At 39.2% G+C, this 24,001-nt stretch overlaps 1 protein-coding gene across 22 annotated transcripts in view; it reads right to left on the reverse strand.

Moving 5' to 3' along the window:
* The window catches only part of SRPK2 (SRSF protein kinase 2), a 292,913-nt gene that overhangs the window by 44,572 nt on the left and 224,340 nt on the right, over positions 1 to 24,001 (reverse strand). For all 22 annotated transcript variants that reach the window (XR_008527545.2, XR_008527540.2, XR_008527538.2 and 19 more), the window contains 4 exons: positions 14,419 to 14,527; positions 13,251 to 13,338; positions 12,604 to 12,691; positions 5,715 to 5,821 (listed from right to left, as the gene is read on the reverse strand). Coding sequence is in view for 13 of the 22 variants with exons in the window: in XM_054560600.2 (XP_054416575.1) it covers positions 5,715 to 5,821; positions 12,604 to 12,691; positions 13,251 to 13,338; positions 14,419 to 14,527 (392 nt within the window). In the remaining 9 variants the exon portion in view is untranslated. The remainder of the gene's footprint in view (positions 1 to 5,714; positions 5,822 to 12,603; positions 12,692 to 13,250; positions 13,339 to 14,418; positions 14,528 to 24,001) is intronic.

Consider the following 24,001-nt stretch of genomic DNA (forward strand, 5'->3'; position numbering starts at 1 on the left):
ACCACACCCAGCTAATTTTTGTATTTTTAGTAGAGATGGGGTTTCACCATATTGGTCAGGCTGGTCTAGAACTCCTGACCTCATGATCTGCCCGCCTTGGCCTCCCAAAGTGCTGGGATTACAGGTGTGAGCCACCGCATCCGGCCCACCCTTATTCTTGTTTGTCTGTTTTGAGTCAATTTCACTATTGTCACCCAGGCTGGAGTGCAATGGCACGATCTCGGCTCACTGCAGCCTCCGCCTCCAAGGTTCAAGTGATTCTCTTGCCGCAGCCTCCCAAGTAGCTGGAACTATAGGTACGTGCCACCACTCCCAGCTAATTTTTTATATTTTTAGTAGAGACAAGGTTTCACTATGTTGGCCAGGCTGGTCTTGAACTCCTGACTTCAGGTGATACACCCACCTCAACCTCCCAAAGTGCAGGGATTACAGGCGTGCGCCACCGCACCCAGCCCCCTTATTCTTAATCTCCACAATCAAACTACAAATTACACATTACTATTTCGAGTTTACAAATGAGGAAACAGACTCACAGAGGCTAAGTAACTTGATCAGGAGTACAAGGTAGAAGTACCAAAGCTATGATGTTAAATCAAGTCTGTCACCAAAGCACAATACACCTTACACTTTCTCTTATCCCAGTGTTTCTCAATGAGAGGAAAACTGGCAAAGTTCAGAGATATTTTTAATTGCCACAACCAGGGATGGTGACAGCTGATACTGGCATCTGAAGGGTAGATGCCAGGGATGCTGCTAAACATCCTACAATGCACAGGAAAGTCTCCCACAATCAATATTATCTGGTCTGAAGTGTCAGCAGTGCTAGGGTTGAGATGGGGCCTACACGTAGTTATGGGACCAAATGTGAGCTGAAGGCATTTCAAGAAGGGAAGGCATATCCCCCTCTTAACTAGGTACTGTGAGAAGCCTTTGTTACAATGGTGGGATTTTGGTTGAGTCTTAAAAATGTGGGTAGACAAGGATGGCATTTCTGGCAGCCTAGAACAAAAGAGATGATCAAAGATGTGGAGATAAAAAATGGAAAGGTGCCCTTAGGGGTCAAGATGATTATCATTAAGTACTTTCTCTAAACTACCTACAAAATAAAACCAGTAAACATTTACGAATAAAAATTCCTGGTAAATCTGCACATTATAAATGTTTGGGACATCTTTGAATATTCATAAAAAACGTAAGCTGGTAGATTCCAGAGGGAAATAGGGTACCTGAGGGACATCACTTTTTGTCTGCAAGGGGAAATACACGCTGACACCAGATGACAGAAAATCTTAAACAAGTCCCCAGAAAGAAAAGTGACTTAACTTCTACTGGACATAGGCCCAGTACAATTCCAAACTTATTACAGGCTCATAATAAGTTTATTATATAAAACCCATTATGTAACGGCCAAAATGGCAAACCCATGAGCTCTGAAGTCAGACTATCTGGGTTTGAATTCCTGCTCCACCACTTAGCACTTTTTAAGCGAATTCCTAACTAGGGGCAAGTTACTTAACCTCTCTGGGCTTCTGTTTCCACTTGATGAAATCAGGAAAGTAATAATACCCATTTCACAGGGTTATTGTGAGGAACTCAACTATGCAAAGTACTCAAATTATACCTGGCACATAGTAAGCACTGAATTAACTATTTGCTACTATTAGCATTACTATCTCTCATTACAGCTTTACAATAAACTAATGAGGAAGCTATCATTTTTGTTTTTGTTTGTTTGTTTTTAAAGAGACAGTCTTGTTCTGTCACACAGGCTAGAGTGCAGTGGCACCATGATGGCTCACTGCAGCCTTGACCCCTTGGGCTCAAGTGATCCTCCGACCTCAGCCTCCCAGGTAGCTGGGACCACAGGTGCTTGCCATCATACCTGGCTAATTTTTAAATTTTGTTTTGTAGAGACAGGGTCTTGCGATGTTGCCCAGGTTGGTCTTGAACTCCTAGTCTCAAGAAATCCTTCCACCTCAACCTTCCAAACTGCTGGGATTAGAGGCATGAGCCACCACGCCTGGCTGGTATCATTATTTTCCCCACTTTTATTGATGATGAAATTGTGGTTTGCAGAAGTTAGGTAACTTGGCCAAAGCCCTTTGGTGAAAGTAGGGTATATTTGATGCCAAACCCAAGCTCTTAATAACTCCATATATTGCTTCATGAAGGCCAAGAACATAAAGCTTTAGGAAACAGGCAATGGGAAGCCACTAAAGGATTCTAAATGGGAATATGAGTCATTAAAGCAAGGTTTTACTTGCAATAGAAAGGAGAATAAACTGGAACAGGGACCGGGAATTGGATGGGCTGTATGCACAGAGAGCCAAGAGAAGCCTGTGAAAAGGTACTGGCTGGAGGTGATAAGGGCCTGAACTAAAGAGGACAGCAACAGAAATACAAAGAACATCAAGAGTAAAAGACATGGCAAAGGAGAGTTCAACAGGCGGGTTCCTGGGGAAGCACAGCAAGTGATAGAGTAAGGAGAATGACTGGAACATGGTCGGCTATCCATGACTCTTAAGAAGAAGGTCTACAGTGAAAGGATACTAAGAAAATACTAAGACAACTGGTCTGCTCTGGCTTGTTCTGGGAAATGATATAACTGTGTCATTCTGCAATAAAAAAATCTTCCTAGTACTATCCGGGAGAAATAAATACTGAAAACATAGGCTGAATCTAAGGGGTTGAAGGGAAACCTCAGGTAAGTAGATTATTAACTGGAATATGTAATTTCTTGAACAACTTACTACACTGTAAGTTCTGCGTAAGCTTAGGGGGAAAAAATCCAGATTCCATGATAATATTTTTCTTAAATAAAGATGGGTTCACACACACAAAACCAAAACCAAACCAAAATTCCATTAACACTGCATATAAGAACAAAGTGCAGACCACATGACACAATCAAATTTTCAGCATGAATTTCTCTGAACTAAAGAAATAATACAAGAGCTCTTTCTAAGTTTCCACCAAAAACAGGGTACATGAATTACAGTGAGGATAACACATGCATTGGCCAGGTGTGGTATAATCCTAGCAACTTTGGGAGGCTGAGGTGGGAAGACTGCTTGAGTCCAGGAGACCAAGAGACCAGCCTGAGCAACTATCGTCTCCACAAAAAAAATAAAAACTAGCTGGCATGGTGGTGCATGCCTGCAGTCCCAGATACTAGGGAGGCTGAGGTGGAAGGATCACTTGAGCCTAGGAGGCCAAGGCTGCAGTGAGCTGTGATTGACCAGTACACTCCAGCCTGGGTAACAGAGCAAGACCTTGTCTCAAAAAACAAAAACAAAATGAAGAACACATGTTAACTTATTTAATCTTCAGTTCATTCAACAAGGATGCACTGAGGTTCCACCGAACCTCAGATTTTCGTCTTTCAACTTACAGACTCCTTCAACTTGCTAAGGCTATATTTTCTTCTCTAGAAGATAAAATAAACATCAACGACTCATCTGTGAATTCACCTTTTTTTTTTTTTTTCCCTGAGATGGAGTCTTGTTCTGTTGCCCAGGCTGGAGTGCAGTGGCATGATCTCATCTCACTGCAACCTCCGCCTCCCGGGTTCAAGTAATTCTCCTGCCTCAGCTGGCCGAGTAGCTGGGATTACAGGCGTGTGCCACCATGCCTGGCTAATTTTTGTGTTTTTAGTAGAGATAGGGTTTCACCATGCTGGCCAGGCTGGTCTCAATTTCCTGACCTTGTGATCCACCCGCCTTGGCCGCCCAAAGTGCTGAGATTACAAGCGTGAGCCACTGTGCCTGGCCAAATTCACCTTCTTACACACTAAGCCTAAAGGGTGGTGGTGTGGTGAGTCACTTAAGGCAACAGCAGGCCCCTCTGAAAGCACGAGGTTCTGGGAAATGATGGAGCCTGCAGGAAATACATGCAGGCAGCTATTTCTGAAATTATTCAGTATTTGTTAGAATATGTAATTCCTTTAATATTTTCAAGATTTATCAAAAATAATTAGGAGACTCTTCCCAAGTTTTAACAATATAGTTTTGTTTTTTGGTGTTTTTTTTTTTTTTTTTTTTTTTTAAGACTTTAGAGTTGCTGCTAAATGTTACAAATAATACACCAGTCTTATTTGGGGATCAAATAATTCCACTTAACATACTAATTTCTGCCCTCACCACATAACCTCTTCTACATTAAAGTTGTTCATTTGAGATATCAGCCTGTCGAAATAATGAATAAAAATGCTACTATTTGAAAGCTAAGGGCAAACAGATACAGTACTGAACAAAAGTTAGCCATAACTCTAGGCCCACATGTATACCTAGCATAATACTACATAGAAACACCTCAATTCAACTGATATAGAAGACAATGTAGTGAACTTTTCCCTCTCCAGCTCCTCTTCTCAAGTAACATCTGTAATGTTACAGAATAAGCTGCCAATTTTCCATACAAGGCTGGGCGCGGTGGTTCACGCCTGTAATCCCAGCACTTTGGAAGGCAGAGGCAGGCAGACTGCCTGAGCTTAGGAGTTTGAGACCACCCTGGGCAACATGGTGAAACCCTGTCTCTACTAAAAAAACAAAAATTAGCTAGGTGTGGTAGCAAGCACCTATAGTCCCAGCTACTCAGGAGGCTGCAATGAGCTGAGATTACACCAGTGCACTCCAGCCTGGGTGACAGAGCGAGACTCCGTCTCAAAAAAAAAAAAAATCTGTACAAAAGGAAAAAGTGAAGAGATGAACACACAGGCAGGCTAAACAGTTATCTGCACACACATTCAACAGAAATATCAAAGATGCTTTTACTACACAAATTTAAACTTCAAACTTTTTACAGGCAATGAGTAGAATACATACTGATTCCATGCAGAAAACTGGAATGGGCAAACGCTGCCAATTAGGAGGAGTTCTTCCATCTACGCATACTTTCATTCTACAGATGTTTACTAGAGCATCATTTCTAAGCCTGACCCTAGCTGAGGGTTTTCTGGCAGGGCAACTGAACAAAATACACATTTAATACAGTAATTTATATATGAGTTAAACATTTCCATTTTTTCCCCCAGCTTTACTAAGGTACAACTGACAATAAAAACTGAATGTATTAGTAGTGTACATGTCTTGAAATATGTGTACACTGTGAAATGATTAGCACAAAACAGCTAATTAATCTAACCCAGTATGACATATAGACTCTGTGTGTGTGTACATGATGAGAACATTCAAGTCTACTCTGTTAACAAATTCCAAGTATACAATACGGTAATGTTAACTATAGTCATCATGCTGTCTATTAGATCTGCAGAATTTAACCACGTTATAACTGAAACTTTGTACACAACTCTTCAATTATCTATTATTTAATCTCCATCCAAGGATACTTAGTAAATAAACCCAGTAAGTTATTTCTTCTAAATTACTTCCTAATGAACTAAGTGGGATGTTTTATAGTAGATATTGAACAAAAACAATGTAATTGTACCATGTCACATATCTTAAAAAAAAAATGACAGGCAATAAACGTATGCCTGACAATTACATATTGTTCCCCTCAGAACACAAAATATCATTAAATACTGACTTAATAAGAGTTCAAAACATTATGCACTGATACATATGTAATATATATAACATATATATTATGCACTGATACATATGTAATATATATACATATTTGTAAACAGCATTCATGTTGAAAGCCTAGCCGATTAGGTTCTAGGGCCTAGGGGCTGCCGTCAAAAGTCTCACCTGTCGAATGATACTCTTCACACAACGTACTGGGAGGCCTTGATAGTTGGATTTGATGATCCACTTAAGAAGATGGTGGCCAAGCACTTCAAAGACCATGCAGACATCTGGGACACAGTTAAGGATCGTTTGTGGATGCACTGCCTGGAGTGAGGCAGTTATTGAAAGCAGCATCATTGTGTCACTTGCAAAGCACTTATTACTTTATAAAATACAATATCAACACTATCAGTAATACCAAAAGTGAGAAAATGTTGTATCTCACTTAAATAACAAGAACTGACATTACTAAATACAAGTGTTTCCCAGTATCTCAGGGGATTGGTTCCAGGACCGCTCTCAGATACCAAAATGTACGTATGCTCGCCTCTTCAATAAACTGGTGTAGTATATATATAACCTATTCACATCCTTCCATATACTTTATTTTTACTTTTTTTGAGACAGAGTCTTGCTCTGTCGCCCACGAGTGCAGTGGCATGATCTCGGCTCACTGCAAGCTCTGCCTTCTGGGTTCACACCATTCTCCTGCCTCAGCCTCCCGAGTAGCTGAAACTGCAGGTGCCTGCCACCACGCTCAGCTAATTTTTTGTAATTTTAGTAGAGACAGGGTTTCACCATGTTAGCCAGGATGGTCTCAATCTCCTGACCTCATGATCCGCCCGCCTCGGGCTCCCAAAGTGCCGGGATTACAGGCATTAGCCACCGTGCCCAGCCCATATACTTTATTTAAATCATGTCTAGATTACTTATAATACCTAATACAATGTGTATGCTCTGTAAATAGTTGTTATACTCTATTTCTTAATTTCTATTACTTTTTACTGGTGTTTCCCAAATATTTTTCATCCGTTTATTAAATCTATGCATGGGGAACCAGCAGATACAAAGGGCTAAGTGTACTTACTCTGTGCCATATATTATTTCACGTGTACTCCAAACAACCTTAGGCAATAATGTAATTAACCCTACTGTATGCATGAGGACATGGCACTTTCTAGGTGTAGAGTGCACTTAGAAAGTGCCAGGTGGCTGAGCCACTACTCAAGCCTACACTGAGCTGCACTCTGACCCATCTCAGCACACTCCCTGGAAATCAGCCTGATGAACAGGCAAGACTGAAACCTCCTAGGAACTGACATGAAACAAATACAGAGCTCCAGTATCTTAAGTGTCCTAACTGCCTGCCTAAATTTCTACTTGATAAGCTACATAAAACACATTATAAAATAAAAATTTAGTAAACACTGTTAAGACCTATTTAATCTTTTCCTTGAATAATATCTTACATTATACAACTAGATCAATTTTAATACTATAGGCAGGTGTTAAGAATGTATGATCACCAGTTAAGACATGGTATTAAGACTTAATCTATAACAACATCTCAGGAATCTGGATTTTCTTTTCTTAAAAAGACAGGGTCTCACTATGCTGCGCCAGCTGGACTAGAACTCCTGGGCTAAAGGTATTCTCTTGCCTTAGCTTCCCAAGTAGTCAGTACTACAGGTGAAAACCACCATGCCCAGCTTAATTTTTTTTTTGAGACGCAGTCTTGTTCTGTCACCCAGGCTGGAGTGCAGTGGCACGATCTCAGCTCACTGCAACCTCTACCTCCTGGGTTCAAGCAGTTCTCCTACCTCGGCCTCCCAAATAGCTGGGATTACAGGCGTGTGCCACCATGCCCAGTTGATTTTTCCAGTTTTAGTAGAGACAGGGCTTCACCATGTTGGCCAGGCTGGTCTCAAACTCCTAACCTCAAGTGATCTGCCCACCTTGGCCTCCCAAAGTGCTGGGATTACAGGCATGAGCCACCACACCTGGCCCCAGCTTAATTTTTTTTAAAAATAGGTATTTCAGCCTTCACAACTATGATACCTCCAATTTCATTATATATTCATGTCATTCATACAGGAAGATTACAAATGGCTCTGAAACCCTTTGAGAACATTTTGTTCATCCCTGGAGGCTTACAGTTGACTTTAGAATTAAAAAAAGTAGTTGATTTAATCAACTATAATAACTGAATATGCTACATTAAAACAATATTATTTTAAATATTTTTAGTGAAAAAGAGAAAAATCTTTCTATACTGTTAAAGAATGTAAGCACTACAGAGTTATGCGCAGATAATCTAAAGCCAGAAGTTTCTTACTATTTCCCAGGCTCATCACAAAAACGGCAGATTATTTAAGGACTAAATTTAGCAGCAGGCATAGGGCGAGGCCCAGGATATACAAAACATAACCTAAGTCTTCTCAAAGCACTGGCACATCTGGACTATGATGATTACTTCGCATTTTGCTTAACTGTAAAAATACCCACTAGAACATATATTTCAAAAACCTCTATTTACCCACGGATTAAGTAGTTTCTCCAAAGAAATATTCTACTAGCTGTCCCATGAAGGACCTTGCAAGTCGGACACAGAAGAAGTGAGTGCTCTGCCGCTATCTACTCACCGATTTATCTATCTAAAGAGAAGAATATACTCAGCAGTTAGCAGAAATTAACTGGAGAAAAAGGAAGAGGTAACATTAGCAGCCACTGGTACTTCCTAGTATACTCAAGATGAATTTCTAAAAGAAATATGAGGGATTTTCAAAAAGTTTATGGAAAATGTGTATTTTGAAAACACTATGCACAGATTTCAAAAATTTTTTTGCACCAAAATAAACTCATACTAGTTTGTTAAAGTATCTGAACAGGATCTAGTTTGAGGCACTCGCAAGATAAGACATCAGTTTGAAAAAAGCCTCTATCAGAGCAACATGAATTCTAAAATCAAAGCAATAACAAACATCAAATTTACGATGAAGCTTGGGTGAAAAAATGGTGAAATCACTGATGCTTTATGGTAAGTTTAAGGGGACAATACCCCAAAGAAATCGGCAGTTTACAAATGAATAACCTGTTTCAAGAAGGGATGAGATAATGTTGAAGATGAAGCCTGCAGCAGCAGACCATTCGCATAAATTTGTGTGGAAAAAAAGTTTGCAGCTGGAAGTGGTGGCTCATGCCTGTAATCCCAGCACTTTGGGAAGCTGAGGCGGACAGATCACCTGAGGTCGGGAATTCGAGACCAGCCTGATCAACATGGAGAAATCCCGTCTCTAAAAAAATAAAAAATAAAAAATAAATACAAAATTAGTCGGCGTGGTGGCACATGCCTGTAATCCCAGCTACTCGGGAGGCTGAGGCAGGAGAATCTCTTGAACCCAGGAGGCGGAGGTTGTGGTGAGCCGTGATTGCACCATTGCGCTCCAGCCTGCACAACAAGAGCAAAATTCCATCTCAAAGAAAAAAAAAGTGTGCACCCTAATTGAAGAGGACAGATGACAGCACAAACAACAGCCAACACCACAGACTTCACGACTGGTTCAAATTATGCAATTCCAATTGAAAACTGAAGTTGAGCAAACTTTCCACTCAATGGGTGCCAAAACCACTGTTCCCAGATCAAGACAAGAGCAGAGCTTTCAACGGAAATTTTAAACAGGTAGGATCAAGATCCTGAAGCATTTCTTCAAAGGACTGTAACAGGACATAAAACATGGTTCTACAGTATGATCCTGAAGACAAAACACAATCAAAGCAATGACTACCAAGAGGTGGCAGTGGTCCAGTCAAAGCACTAGTGAACTAGTGAAGAGGAAAGGTCACTGCAACCGTTTTTTGGGATGCTGAGGCATTTTGCTTGTTGACTTTATGGAGAACCAAAGAATGATAACACCTGCTTATTATAAGAGTTAATTTTGAGAAAGTCAGTGAATGCTTTAGCAGGAAAACACCTGAGAAAACTTCACCAGGCAGTCCTTCTCCACCATGTAAATATTCCTGTTCATTCCTCTCATCAAACGAGGGCAATTTTGTGAGTTTCAGTGGAAACTCATTAGACATCCACCTTATTATCCTTATTTGGCTACTCCTAATTTTTGTTTCCCAACCTTAAAAAGGGCACCCATTTTTCTTCAGTTAATAATAATAAAAAAGATTGCACTGACATGGTTAAATTCCTAAGACCCCTGGTTCTTTGGGGAGCAACTAAATGGCTGATATGATTGTTTACAAAAATGTCTTGAACTTGATGAAACTTATGTGAGAAATAAAGTTTATATTCTTTATTTTTGTCTTTTAATCTAGTTTTTCTATGAACATGGTGACATTCCCTTGTATAAAAAGCTTCTCAAATATATAGAGTGAAGGAAATGCTTCCCTAGTTGATCATGACTTAGTAGATGCATTAACTGGATATCATTTTGGAGTTTAAATTTGGGAAAAAGCCTTATCCTTAGGCTTCTGACATTTGTGAAAGTAAAATATCAAAATGGTAGATCTGTTCCAAACATGATATAAAGAGCAAAAAATCTGAGAGAAGCCAGAAGACCACAGGTACTGACACAACCTAGCACCCATCAGTCATGTGCCTCTGATGAAAGTGGTCCAATTTTCTTGAACCTTGGAAAATGGAAGTACTGCCTACTCCAGGCACACAAAGGGCTATCTCAGAGGATCCAACACCCACATACAGAAAAAGTATTCATGACACTGAAGGCATCATCTCTTCTCTTCATTTTTGCTTTCTTCTCTGAGCTACAGGTTTTGGGATACTTTGCTCTCTGTCACTTCCCCCTGGAGCTACCCTCTGCCAACTCCTCAGGTAGAGGAAGGATAAGGATAACATGCCAACCCTTTTTACAATCCTAATTCACTTCCTCCTGAGTCCCCATCAAAACCAACAAGCATCCACATAACTTAGTAGCATGGTCAAAACTGATACTCTCAAAAAAGGAAAGTCAAGAGACACCTTTGCTTGTCTTCTTCCTAGACACACTTCCAAAGATAACTAGTATTACTGAGAGGTGAAGCCAGCTGGACTTCCTGGGTCGAGTGAGGACTTGGAGAACTTTTCTGTCTATCTAGAGGACTGTAAACGCACCAATGTGCTCTGTGTCTATCTAAAGATTGTAAAGGCACCAATCAGCACTCTGTAAAAACGCACCAATCAGTGCTCTGTGTCTAGCTAAAGGATTGTAAATGCACCAATCAGCACTCTGTAAAAATGCACTGACCAGTGCTCTGTGTCTAAAGGATTGTAAATGCACCAATCAGCAATCTGTAAAAACACACCAATCAGCACTGTGTCTACCTAAAGGATTGTGAATGCACCAATCAGCACTCTGTAAAATGGACCAATCAGTGCTCTGTAAAATGGACGAATCAGCAGGTCCATTTGTCCAACGTGGGCGGGGACAAATGAGGGAATAAAAGCTGGCCACCAGAACCAGCAGCAGCAACCTGCTTGGGTCCCCTTCCACGCTGTGGAAGCTTTGTTCTTTCGCTCTTCAAAATAAATCTTGTTGTTGCTCACTCTTTGGGTCCATACCAACTTTAAGAGCTGTAACACTCACCATGAGGGTCTGCGGCTTCATTCCTGAAGTCAGCGAGACCATGAACCCACCGGGAGGAACAAACAACTCTGGATGCGCCACCTTTAAGAGCTGTTAACACTCACTGCGAGGTCCGCAGCTTCATTCTTGAAGTCAGTGAGACCAAGAACCCACCAGAAGGAAACAGACACATTAGGACTAAGGCCATACTTTTTAAAAAACGTGAGAAACACCAAAATTTACAGCTGACCAAGAAACACTTTCCTCTGTTAAGAATCACTAACTTCTGTCAGGATAATTTAAATACTCTGTGTATCATATTCTAACAAGAAACAGAAAAATGTAAATTAACAAATTAATCTTAAACTGAACAACTAAAGTAAGTGAATACAGACTTAGACTTAGGAGTAAACAATATTGTTAAAAATGATTCAAATATGTCTTTAAAAATTCATTTTTGCAATACCAAGGAAATCTGAATTAAGAAGTCTCCAATACCAATGATATCTGATGAGATATCAAGAAACTGTTAACGTCTTTGGTGAGTTTTAAGGTTATGTTTAAAAGTTCATATTTTTTTCAAAGATTCACAATGACACAGAAGTAAAAGGACATGACTTCTAGGATTTGCTCTATAAAAATTCAGCAAGAAAAGATAGATGGATCAATTATGGCCAGACCATGACAATTATTAAACTTGAGTGATGAATTTACAACAATTTAGTGTAGTATACTCTCTTTCATATATGTTTGAAATTTCTCCCAGTAAGTTTGTAAAGAAAAACAATAAAGGTATTTTCTATTAAGCACTGGCTTATGTCAGATTTATCAAGGAGTATAGAAAATGCATCATTTTACTTTTCCTTAACTTTTGCAATATAGATAACCGGGAATAAAATCAAGAAAACCAAAATGTTTCCATATTCACCTGACAGAAAGATGAGCCTCTGCAGGACAATTATTTGAAAGGCTCAGTTGTATCATTTTGGAAATAGAATTTGGCAATTATTAGTACTATTCAGAACTAAGAGTAGTCAAGCGCCACCTTGGGATGTGGGCATTTACAGAGCATTTTTCCTTCTCTCTTAACCAATGCTCCATTCTCACATGGTGCTTTGCAGCCACTGGGGCACACACAGATTGTCCTTATGCACTGGTTTTAGAAAGTTTAAAACACAAAGAAGTGGTGCTGATGTATGCTTTTATCTATCACCACAAAAAAAACTTTACCACTATTAATGGGAAAAGATCAATAATTAATTCCATACCAAAATTAAGTCAAATTGTTGTGTTAAAAATAAGTTTCTAAGATGCTACCATACCAAACACCCCGAAAAGCCATGAAAACCATTCTAGGTGGACCACTTCATAATACTTGACAATGTTCCTAGAGTGTTTATGTTGAAGGTGATACAGCAGCAAACAGAGATTATAGGAGCTTGAAATATTTTCATTTTTTAAAAGGTAAAAATATAAATAAATCAGGAAGTAAAGGATACGTATCCCATTCATGCCTGAAATCTTGAAGTCGTCAATGAGCTGGACCACCATGTCTTTGTTTGGGTCACTGGGATCACTTTCTCGAACCTATGCCAAGAAAAATGAATGCAAGAACACAGGAGTTTAAGACAAAGCATGTTTTCCCATTATAACACCAATACTGTTTAAATAAAAGTGTATTTTAAAATAAAAAATTAATCACAAAGTTATAAAAAATAAACTTTATTTATTTATTTATTTATTTATTTATTTATTTATTTATTTTTTGAGACAGAGTCTTGCTCTATCGCCCAGTCTGGAGTGCAGTGGTACGATCTCAGCTCACTGCAACCTCTGCCTCCCAGGTTCAAGTGATACTCATGCCACAGCCTCCCAAGCAGCTGAGATTACAGGTGCCCACCACCATGCCTGGCTATCTTTTGTATTTTTAGCAGAGATGGGGTTTCACCGTGTTTGCCAGGCTGGTCTCGAACTCTTGACCTCAAGTGATCTGCTCGCTTTGGCCTCCCAAAGTGCTGAGATTATAGGCATGAGCCACCGTGCCCAGCCAAACTTGACTTTAATTTAGTATTACCCAGAAAAATCTTTCTGTAAAATTTTAAGTCATCAAGTTTTCTTATATCATTCACATTTTTAAAGTACTTACACATTTGAGCAATTTTATTTCATCCAAGGCTGTCTCTGTATAATGCTGGGCACTTTTTACAACTTTCATTGCAACAAATCTTTTCCCCCTAAAAGAAAAAACAAAAAAAAAAGTCTATTTATCTATATTATCAGTAGAAAGAATCACTGGTATTCAGGGTGAGCATCCCTAATTGGAAAATGTAAAATCCAAAATGCGCCAAAACCTAAAATATTATGAGTGTGTCAACACGACGCCACAGTGTAAAATTCCACCTCTGACTGCAATCAAAATTCAGTAAAAGATTTGTATGTTGCACAAGATTATTTAAAATATCGTATAAAATTGCCTTCAGGGTATGTGTATACAGTGTATATGAAATATAATGAATTTTTTGTTTAGATCTGGGTCACATCTGCAAGATAGGTCATTGTGTATATACACAAATATTCCAAAATCCAAAACATTTCTGGTCTCAAAGCATTTCAGATAAGGGATATTCAACTTGTAATGAGATCTATCAATAAACAGAAACATAAGCTTTCCTTTAAAATAGTACTTTTCAAATGGTGGGGCCACATTAAATAGTAGTATGGGTCAAGACAATCTCTTTTATGCTTTGTTGTTTTCTTTTTTCCCTAATTAAAGTAAGACTAGAAAAATATCAGAGTTAACACAAATATTACACACCAACCTAATAGTGAAAACCATTCTCTTCTAACACTTTTGTTTCAGTACACACACACACGCACCAAATACGTGTGTGTGTGTGCGTGTGTGCATGCGTGCGTGTGGAGTAGCAATGACCCACGGTAGTTTCTTACTATGGGTCATGGCTTTGAAAAGTTAAAAATGACTGATTTGAAAAGCCTATACATTGAAAAGCCTATACTATACATTATGTTTGTCTGATATGGATGAATTACTAGAAAAATAATATAATCCCAGTGTAAAACAATTTCAATGAATTAACTTTGAAATAAAGCTGGAAGCAAGTAATATTTTAAGATTTCAAATGAACTTCAAACTAAGGCAGGGGGCAGGAAGGAATCTAGCCAGCTAAGGCAGGCCTGTGCTAAGCACTTCACATACCTCAACAAAGCAGTGGTGACCCTCAGCCATACCTTCTTAGAACACAGATGTTGAACTACTCCAGGAAACAAATGCACAAATGACAAAGAACACTTACTGCATATCCCAGCACAGCCAGACAGTAGAGAAGTGGCCCCATCCAAGCTTTCTAATAACATGATACCGGCCATTGAAGAGGTCTCCAATTTTCACTGGATGATATCCACCTTAAAAAACAAGAAAGAGAGAAAAAAATTCAAAATATTCGAAAAGTAGTAATAACATTTCATCTCTTTTGTCAATTCTTGATGTCATTAAAGAAAGCTCTACATAATACATGCAGACTAAAACATGTTTCATAATACAACATTGTTTTCAGGAATATCTTTCAACAAGAAAAAGTGTTAGCTGGACGTGGTGGCTTACACCTGTAATCTCAGCACTTTGGGAGGCCAAGGCAGGCGGATCACTTCAGGTCAGGAGTTCGAGACCAGCCTGGCCAACATGGTGAAACCCAGTCTCTGTGAAAAATACAAAAATCAGCAGGGCATGGTGGCGAGCACCTGTATCCCAGCTACTTAAGAGGCTGAGGGGAGAGAATCACCTTGAACCTGGGAGGTGGAGGCTGCAATGAGCCTGAGTGTAAAGTGTGCGACTACAATCCAGCCAGCCTGAGCAAAAAGTGTTCTATGAATTCCTATTAGACTTCTTGTTTTAATTTAAAGAGGCAATGAACCATGTAGCACACCGTAAGATAACTTAAGGTTCTCTATTTACTTACTTATTTATTTTTAAGACAGGGTGTCACTCTGTTGTCCAGACTGGAGTGCAATGGCATGATCTCAGCTCAATGCAATCTCTGATTCCCAGGCTCAAGAGGTCCTCCCACCTCAGCCTCCCAGGTAGCTGGAACTACAGGCACACACCACCATGCCCAGCTAATTTTTGTATTTTTTGTAGGGACAGGGTTTCACCACATTACCCAGGTTGGTCTTGAACTCCTAGGCTCAAACAATCTGCACATCTCCCCTCCCAAAGTGCTGGGATTATAGGCATGAGCCACCATGCCTGGCCAGGGTTCTGTATTTCAATCTAGGTGTTGTACATTATGCACATACCAGCTCTTGGTATTTAAAGACTTTTTTTCTCCTAAACAAGTTAAATTCAAATCTTTTTGGATATGTACAAGAAAACTGACCAAAATAAACAATATTTACTCTGTATAATTCTGCATACATTAATGGTTTATTCATAACTAACTAGAAACTGTACAACGTATGTCTTAACCTACCCTCTAAGAGGGCTTGTTCCTCTCATCACTCTTCTGCCAACTTCTAACTCCTGCCTGGAAACATTCCTCACAAATGAAGAAATGAGGCCGGGCACGGTGGCTCACACCTGTAATCCCAGCACTTTGGGAGGCCAAGGCGGGCAGATCACCTGAGATCTGGAGTTCGGGACCAGCCTGGCCAACATGGTGAAACCCCATCTCTACTAAAAATACAAAAAAATTAGTCAGGTGTGCTGGTGAACTCCTGTAATCCCAGCTACTCGGGAGACTGATGAAGAAGAACTGCTTGAACCCAGGAAGCAGAGGTTACAGTGAGCCAAGATCGCGCCACTGCACTCCAGCCTGGGTGACGGAGTGAGACTCCACCAAGAAAGACAAGAAGGAAAGAAAGGGAAGGAAGGAAGGAAGGGAGGGAGGAAGGGAGGGAGGGAGGGAGGGAGGGAGGGAGGGAGGGAAAGAGAGAGAGAGAGAGAGAAAGAAAGAAAGAGAGAGAGAGACAGACAGACAGACAGAAAGAAAGAGAAAGAAAGAAAAGAAAAGAAAAGAAAGAAAGACAAAGAAAGAAAGAAGGAAGGAAAGAGAAAGAAAGGAAGGAAGGCAGGCAGGCAAGGAAAAGAAAAGAAAAGAGAAAAAGAAAGGAGGGGAAAGGAAGGGGAAAGGAAGTGGGGAGAGGGGAGGGGAGGGGAGAGGGGAGAGGGGAGAGGGGAGAGGGGAGGGGAGGAGGGAGAGGGGGGAGGGGAGGGGGGAGAGGGGAGAGGGGAGGGGAGGGGGAGGGGAGGGGGGAGAGGGGAGAGGGGAGGGGAGGGGGAGGGGAGGGGGAGGGGGGAGGGGAGGGGGGAGAGGGGAGAGGGGAGGGGAGGGAGAGGGGAGAGGGGAGGGGAGGGAGAGGGGAGGGGAGGGGGAGGGGGGAGAGGGGAGAGGGGAGGGGGAGGGGAGGGGGGAGGGGAGGTGGAGGGGAGGGGAGGGGAGAGGAAGAAATCAGTTATAGAGGGCACCCTATTAAGGTAGATTCTTGAGGGGAAGTAGGGTGCCTCACTGATAACTGGCATGAGAAGTTCTTCACTTTGCATTTTTAAGCAAAATAAGCAAGCTACAAACTAGCATGGATAATATGGTACGCTTTTTGTGAAATACGGAGGATAAGATGTTAGGAATGGACATTCCTGGGTATAAAATTACTCTTACTCTATCTACATTTTATTCTTTTTATCTATGCTGTTTCAATTTCTTCAATTTTTCTAAAACAATATTTTACTACTTTTTTACTTTGGAAACAGATTTTTCATTCTTTTAACATTTGCTTTTTTTATTGTAAAGATGTTATTTCTTCTTTAATCTGCAGAATTCTTACAAATTACTCAATAAAGATGTGGATGGCTTGTGCCTAGTCTTAAGAGCTCTAGAGCAGTTGTAGGAAGTATCTAACCAGATCCTTCAATATATTCCCAGAGGGCTCTCAATAATACTTCAAGAATATATTTATGGATATTTAAATTGTGTTGGATAAGTGAAGCAGGAATCTGACCAGATACTGAGTTCCTGAGATTCTTAACCCTTCTATTGCCCCTGAACTTGCTTTTCCTGGATTCGAATCTCAAGGTGTATGACAACATTTTGGGCTAAATATATGAACTAAATGATAGTGAATTAGGAATAAAATGTAGTAAATTATTAAATGGCTTACTACTTACTTAGAAGATTAAACTAAAATTAATTACAAGAAATGAGCTCTGAGTTTTTAATACAGTTATTTATTTATTTATTTATATTTTTTGAGACCGAGTTTTGCTCTGTTACCCAGGCTAGAGTGCACTGGCCATCTCAGCTCACTGCAACCTCCACCTCCTGGGTTCAAGCCATTCTCCTGCCTCAGCCTCCTATGTAGCTGGGATTACAGGCTTGCACCACCACACCTGGCTAATTTTTGCGTTTTTAGTAGAGACAGGGTTTTGCCATGTTGGCCAGGCTGTTCTCTAACTCTTGACCTCAGGTGATCCGCCCACCTTGGCCTCCCAAAGTGCTGGGATTACAGGCATGAGCCACTGCGCCCAGCCTACGATATACAGTTTTGAACCATTAAAATTAACATTCAAAGCAGGAAATGAAACAGTTTATCCAGTATAATTAGGAACACTGTGCCAGGCACTTTATTTTCAAAACTATGTTCCATGAAACAAAAATAAACTATAATATACTGCAGGTGTTCAATAGAGGAGCAGGGGATTAGGAAGGAAGAAGGGAGAAGTTCTGTTTGAGAAACGCAGTGTTGAACAAAGAAAAGCAGATTTCTTGACCATAGGCCTAATGTTTTAATACAGAGTGAGAACCTGTAAGAGAACAGAAAATGCTGCATATTCCTGACATACGTGTTCATGGAATTATTTCTTCAGAGACCTAGTTACATTTTATAACACAAGTATTTAGGAAAGACTGATCTATCATAATTCTTGAAACTACCCTACAAAGTAGACGGTATTATTTTTACAATGCTACAGAGAACACCAAGTATCACAGATTATGAAGTACTAGGTTCACAGCTGGAAACTAGGTCTGACTCCAAAACCCATGTTTTATCAACTAGTAAGAAATACACTCCAATTTTAATAACTAGAGGACTGCTTCCCAGTCTTAGTAAACAGAAAACATGGGATGTCTTAATTAAAATCTATATACTACTTAAACGTACATTATTGCTAATATTTAAGTCACTAAATTTAAAAATAATTTATGTATAAAAAGAAACCTGTATCACTAGTATATGTTTCAGATTCAAATTCTCAATTAGCCGAAGTGTATACATGTGAGCAAAAACAGAAGAGCACTATTTCCAATGTAATCACAGCGTAAGCATAGCAGCTCCTTTTCTCAAGGGCTTTGAAAGCTAACAACAACAAAATTACTAGTGGAGTACAGTATCCCTGAAGCCCTCAGTCTAGCTAAAAATATTATCTCTATAAAAAGGCAAATTACACAAGAGGGGCATTTTTTTTAAAAGAGATGCGGGCTAGCTCTGTCACCCAGGCTGGCGTGCAGTAGAGCAGCATGAACAGGGCTCACTGCATCCTTGAACTCCTGGGTTCAAGCAATCTTGTCAACTCAGCCTCCAAGAAGTACATGCCACCATGCCTGGCTAGTAATAGTATTTTTAAAACAACTGAAAGTATAACGCACTTAACTTACTTCTAATTTTGAAAATGTGATATACACAATTTCAAGTCTATGTATATTCTCATATTGTAACTCCTGGTTTCCTACACAATTAAGTATCTTCTGACCATTCATTTTTCATTCCCTTCTCACAGAATGGCAGCCTTGCTCATAGGGCATCTCCTCTAACACCCATGCTGCCAGAAGAGTGGTCTCTGTCCCCGTGCACCAGACCACATTAACCTAATACCCAGGGAATCTGAAAAAATGAACACTCCAGTAACTCCACCAGAAATGACCCCAAACCCCAATTTCCTGGGCTTAGTTAACTATGTGCACCATAATGGCTATTAGCAATGGAACCCCATGGTCTACCACACTGCCCAGCACACAAGAAAACAAGTACAGTCACTAGACAAAGACTCAAACTTTATTCAGTTCGCTGCTTCACCAGAGGACAGAAAAGGAGTATGGGACAATAACAGTGCTATGGACCCTGCTAACAGCATTAGGCAGGGTGCCAGAAAGCCTCAGGCACTTGAAGATCACCATGACTTAAGGGTTTGGTTGATACACCTGTACGCTTCACTATTTGTACTATTTAATATAAAAACCATGCATTTATCAAATAGTTTTTGTTTTGTTTTGTTTTGTTTTAGCTTCTTAAAAAAACAAATCTTAGCCAGATGCAGTGGCTCACACCTGTAATCCTAGCACTTTGGAAGGCTGAGGCAGGAGGATTGTTTGAGCCCGAGAGTTCAATACCAGCCTGGGCAGTACAGTGAGACCCTGTCTCTAATAAAAAAAAAAAATCTTATCGGATTACAAACACAAAGAGAACAAGAACAAACTGTTAAGTAACCATTAAATTCATTGCTCTGGTTTCTTCTACTTCCATGCCTCCAGCACAGCCAAGATTTCTGTAACTAAAACTCTACCTATGCTAATAAGAAGACTCCAAAGAAGAAAATTTTAAAACTCTCCTTTTTAGCTATTTGGGAGACTTACTGGCCAAAGATAAAGATTCCCTTTTCCTTGCCTAGCAAAAATAGATTCTATTTATAGAGTTAATCCGAAGTTCAGAACTCCATGACAGACAATGTTCTGGAAGGATTTTCAACAAAGTCTCTTTATTTTCTTAATAAAGATAATATTAAGTATTACCTGAGTTCTGCTGAGAATGGTTTCTCAGCCCTCTGATTGTGGGGTTTCTCTATATAACCACTGAAAACTTTGAAAGGACTAGGGAAAGCTGAGAATCACCCCCAGCACACACAATGATTAAAAAAAGGAAAGGTTGGAAAAAAGAAATTTGTTCACAGTAACATAACATAAAGAAACATTCTGTGTCACTGAAGATTTTAATATTTCCTTCCCCCAAAATTGAGAAAAGCAAGCAGACACAAAATCAGTAAGGATATGGAAGATTTGAACACACTATCAACCAGCTTGACCTAATTGCCATTTATAGATCACTACACTCAACAACAAATACTCTTTTCAAGGGCACACAAAACATTTACCAAGATATATAATGTACTAGATCATAAAACAAGTCTCAATAGAAATAAGAGGATTCGGCCGGGCACGGTGGCTCATGCCTGTAATCACAACACTTTGGGAGGCCGAGGCAGGTGAATCACCTGAAGTCAGGAATTTAAGACCAGCCTGGCTAATGTGACAAAACCCCCTCTCTCTCTTACTAAAAATACAAAAATTAGCTGGGCGTGGTGGTGCACGCCTGTAGTCCCAGCTATTTGGGATGCTGAGGCAGAATCTCTTGAACCCAGGAGGCAGAAGTTGCGGAGTCGAGATCACACCACTGCACTGCAGCCTGGGCCACAGAGTGAGACTCCGTTTCAAAAAAAAAAGAAAGAAGAGAATTCAAATCACACAAAGTGTGTCCTCAGACCATAATAGTATTAAATTACAAACCAAGAAGAGAAAATACTCAGAAATTTGGAAACTAAGTAACACAATTCAAAAGTAACCCATGGGATAAAGAAGAAATCAAAAAGAAATTAGGAAGTATTTCTTACATTAAGTGAAAATGAAAACTTAATATATCAGAATCTATGAAATGCTGTTAAAGCAAACTCAGAGGGAAATTTACAGCACTAAATGCCTATACTAGAAAAGATCTCAAAAAAGTAATCTTAGTTTCCACCTTAGAAAACTAAAAAAATAGCAAACTTAACCCAAAGCAAACGGAAGAATGAAAACATAATAATAATATGAACTATAATAAGTAAAATAAAAAAGCACAAGAACAGTCGAGAAAATCAGTGAAAACAAAAGCTGGTTCTTTAAGAAAATGAAAGCAATTAACAAATTTCTGGCCAGGCAGATTGGGCAGTGAGAGAAAACACAAATCACCATGAGCAATGAGTGAGGTAATGTCACTATGTATTTTTGAGGTATTAAAAAGATAGAAGGGAACAGTATCATGTTATACCTATACATGTGAAAACTTAGATAAAATGGACAAATACCTGAAAAGTCACAAACCACTCAAGGTCCAAACAGAAAAAAAAATCTGAAAAACCATGTATCTATTTTAAAAAATAATTTTATTGTTCAAAATCTTCCCATAAAAAATGCATTGGCATATTTTCTCTTGATATTATGAAAGAAATACTACAAATTCCTCCTAAAAAGTAAAAAAAGAGGAAATACTTCTAGTTTTGATCCTATGAAGCCAGCATTTTTTATTCCAAAGCCAGGCGAAGACATTATAAGAAAACTACAGACCAATTTTCCTCATAATGTAGATACAAACGTTCCAGACAAACGTTCAACAAATCAAATCAAATAATATATCAAAAGGATAAAACATCATGATCAAATGGGGTTTATTCCAGGAACACAAACTTGGGTCAGTATTCAAAATCCAACTGATGTAATTCATCATAATTAATATGCTAAAAAAGAAAATCTATATGATGAGCACATCAGACACAGAAAATCATCTGACAACATGAAACATTCATTCTTGATCACAATTCTCAATGAAGCAGGAATAGAGGAACATCAATGAAAAGCACACAGATAACATCAGATTTAACTATTAAAGACCAAATGCTTTCCCCCTAATATAAGAAACAAGATAAGGATGTCTGCTCTCCCCATTTCTATTCTACTGTTTTGGAAGCTCTAACTAGTACAATCATGCAAAATAAGTAAAAAGGCATCACTGCTGGAAAAAAAAGAAATAAAATTTATCTTTATTCACAGACAAGCCACAGAGATGTATGTGGTTTTGCATATATATATATGTGTGTGTGTATATGTGTGTGTGTGTGTGTGTATATATATATATGCACAGTGGCATATGGTTTTACACACATATATATAGATGTACATATGTGTGTGTATATATATGTATGTGTATGTGTGTGTGTGTATATATATACCACGCCTGGCTAATTTTTGTATTTTTAGTAGAGACAGGGTTTCACAATGTTATCCAGGCTGTTCTTGAACTCTTGACCTCAGGTGATCCACCTGCCCCTGCCTCCCAAAGTGCTGGGATTACAGGTGCAAGCCATCACGCCCAGCCTAGTCATATATTTTCTTGAGTGAAGTAAGAATCTGTTCAATGATTTTGATCACTTTTCTAATGGACTGTCATTTTCTTATCACTGTAGATATTCCTTATACATGTTAATACCTTCTTGGTTAAACATGCTGCAATTCCGCTAATATTAACCACTTCCAAAAAGTACCTGGTAATTGTCAGAAAAGTGATGAAATCATGAAAAAAAAACACATAAAAAAGAGCTGGTAAAGTGAAAATAAAAACATGATATGCAGAGATATCAATGAAACCTTTTGATGACTTGCTTTTTTTAAAAGCACTGAGAATAGACAGCATGACTAGCTATTATGTATGCACTAACCACCACTTTTCTTCACTGAAAAAAAAAATTATTTAGGCATATGCAACCAATCTTTTTACTTCAATGAAAGGATATCTTTAGATTATTAAGATGTGTGATATAACATAAGGACACAAAAGACTGCAAGAAAATCTTAAAACCTTAGTATATTTGTTGTCAATAATGTTCTTATGAGTATTATTGAAATATCTCATTTACAAGATAAAACAAATAGGTAAATGTCATTTAAAAACCAAGATTTTCAATATGAAAGAGTTAAAATGTAAGTTTTTAAAAACTGTACAAATGATGTGTCAATGGAGGTTTATCAATTCTAACAAATGTACTACTCTGGAGGAGGATGCTCATCCTAGGGGCGGCTATGCATGCGTCAGGGCAGGGAGTTCATAGGTTATCACTGTGCTTTCAATTTTGCAATGAACCTAAAACTGCTCTTTAAAAAAAAAAAACAGGCTAGGCACGGTGGCTCATGCCTGTAATCCCAGCACTTTGGGATGCCGAGGTGGGAGGATCACAAGGTCAGGAGATCGAGACCATCCTGGCTAACACGGTGAAACTCCGTCTCTACTAAAAATACAAAAAATTAGCCAGGCATGGTGGCACGCACCTGTAGTCCCAGCTACTCGGGAAGCTGAGGCAGGAGAATTGCTTGAATCTGGGAGGCGGAGGTTGCAATGAGTTGAGATCGCGCCACTGCACTCCAGCCTGGGCGACAGAGCGAGACTCCATTTCAAAAAAAAAAAAAAAGTAGTCTTTAAAAAGAAGATTTATTTATTTGTGGTCAGGTTGAAAGGGCCTAGAAAGAATGTTTCTGTAAAGACAAGACTACCTACTGCGTGGGGACACACAAAAGTACAGAAGAAGGTGACAACAGGAAGAAACCATCAGACAAATTCAAAAGGTGAAAGTCTAAAGAGACAACTAACTAGGATTCTAATATGAATTAAGTGCATGATGTTGTGAACAAACAAAGCATAATTCTGGAATAAAATTAAAACCACCATTTCAGATAACAACTATCTTCTCAATGTGAGATAGCAAAAATATTGCCCGAGTTGGAAATGGATTGTCTGTCAATGATTAGTAAGAATCTCTTGTAATTGGCCTTCATCAATAAAATTTTACAATCATTCTTTAGCTAATTTAGGTTATAAAAGAAATAAGAAAATAAAATATTGCTTTAAAAATTCACAACAGCCAGGCGCAGTGGCTCACACCTGTAATCCTAGCACTTTGGGAGGCCGAGATGGGCGGATCACAAGGTCGGGAGATTGAGACCACCATGGCTAACATGGTGAAACCCCGTCTCTACTAAAAATACAAAGAAAAATTAGCCAGGTGGGCGTAGTGGCGGGCACCTGTAG

The sequence above is a fragment of the Pongo abelii genome, chromosome 6, assembly GCF_028885655.2.
Source record: "Pongo abelii isolate AG06213 chromosome 6, NHGRI_mPonAbe1-v2.0_pri, whole genome shotgun sequence".
In the NCBI taxonomy this organism is placed as follows: Eukaryota; Metazoa; Chordata; class Mammalia; order Primates; family Hominidae; genus Pongo; species Pongo abelii.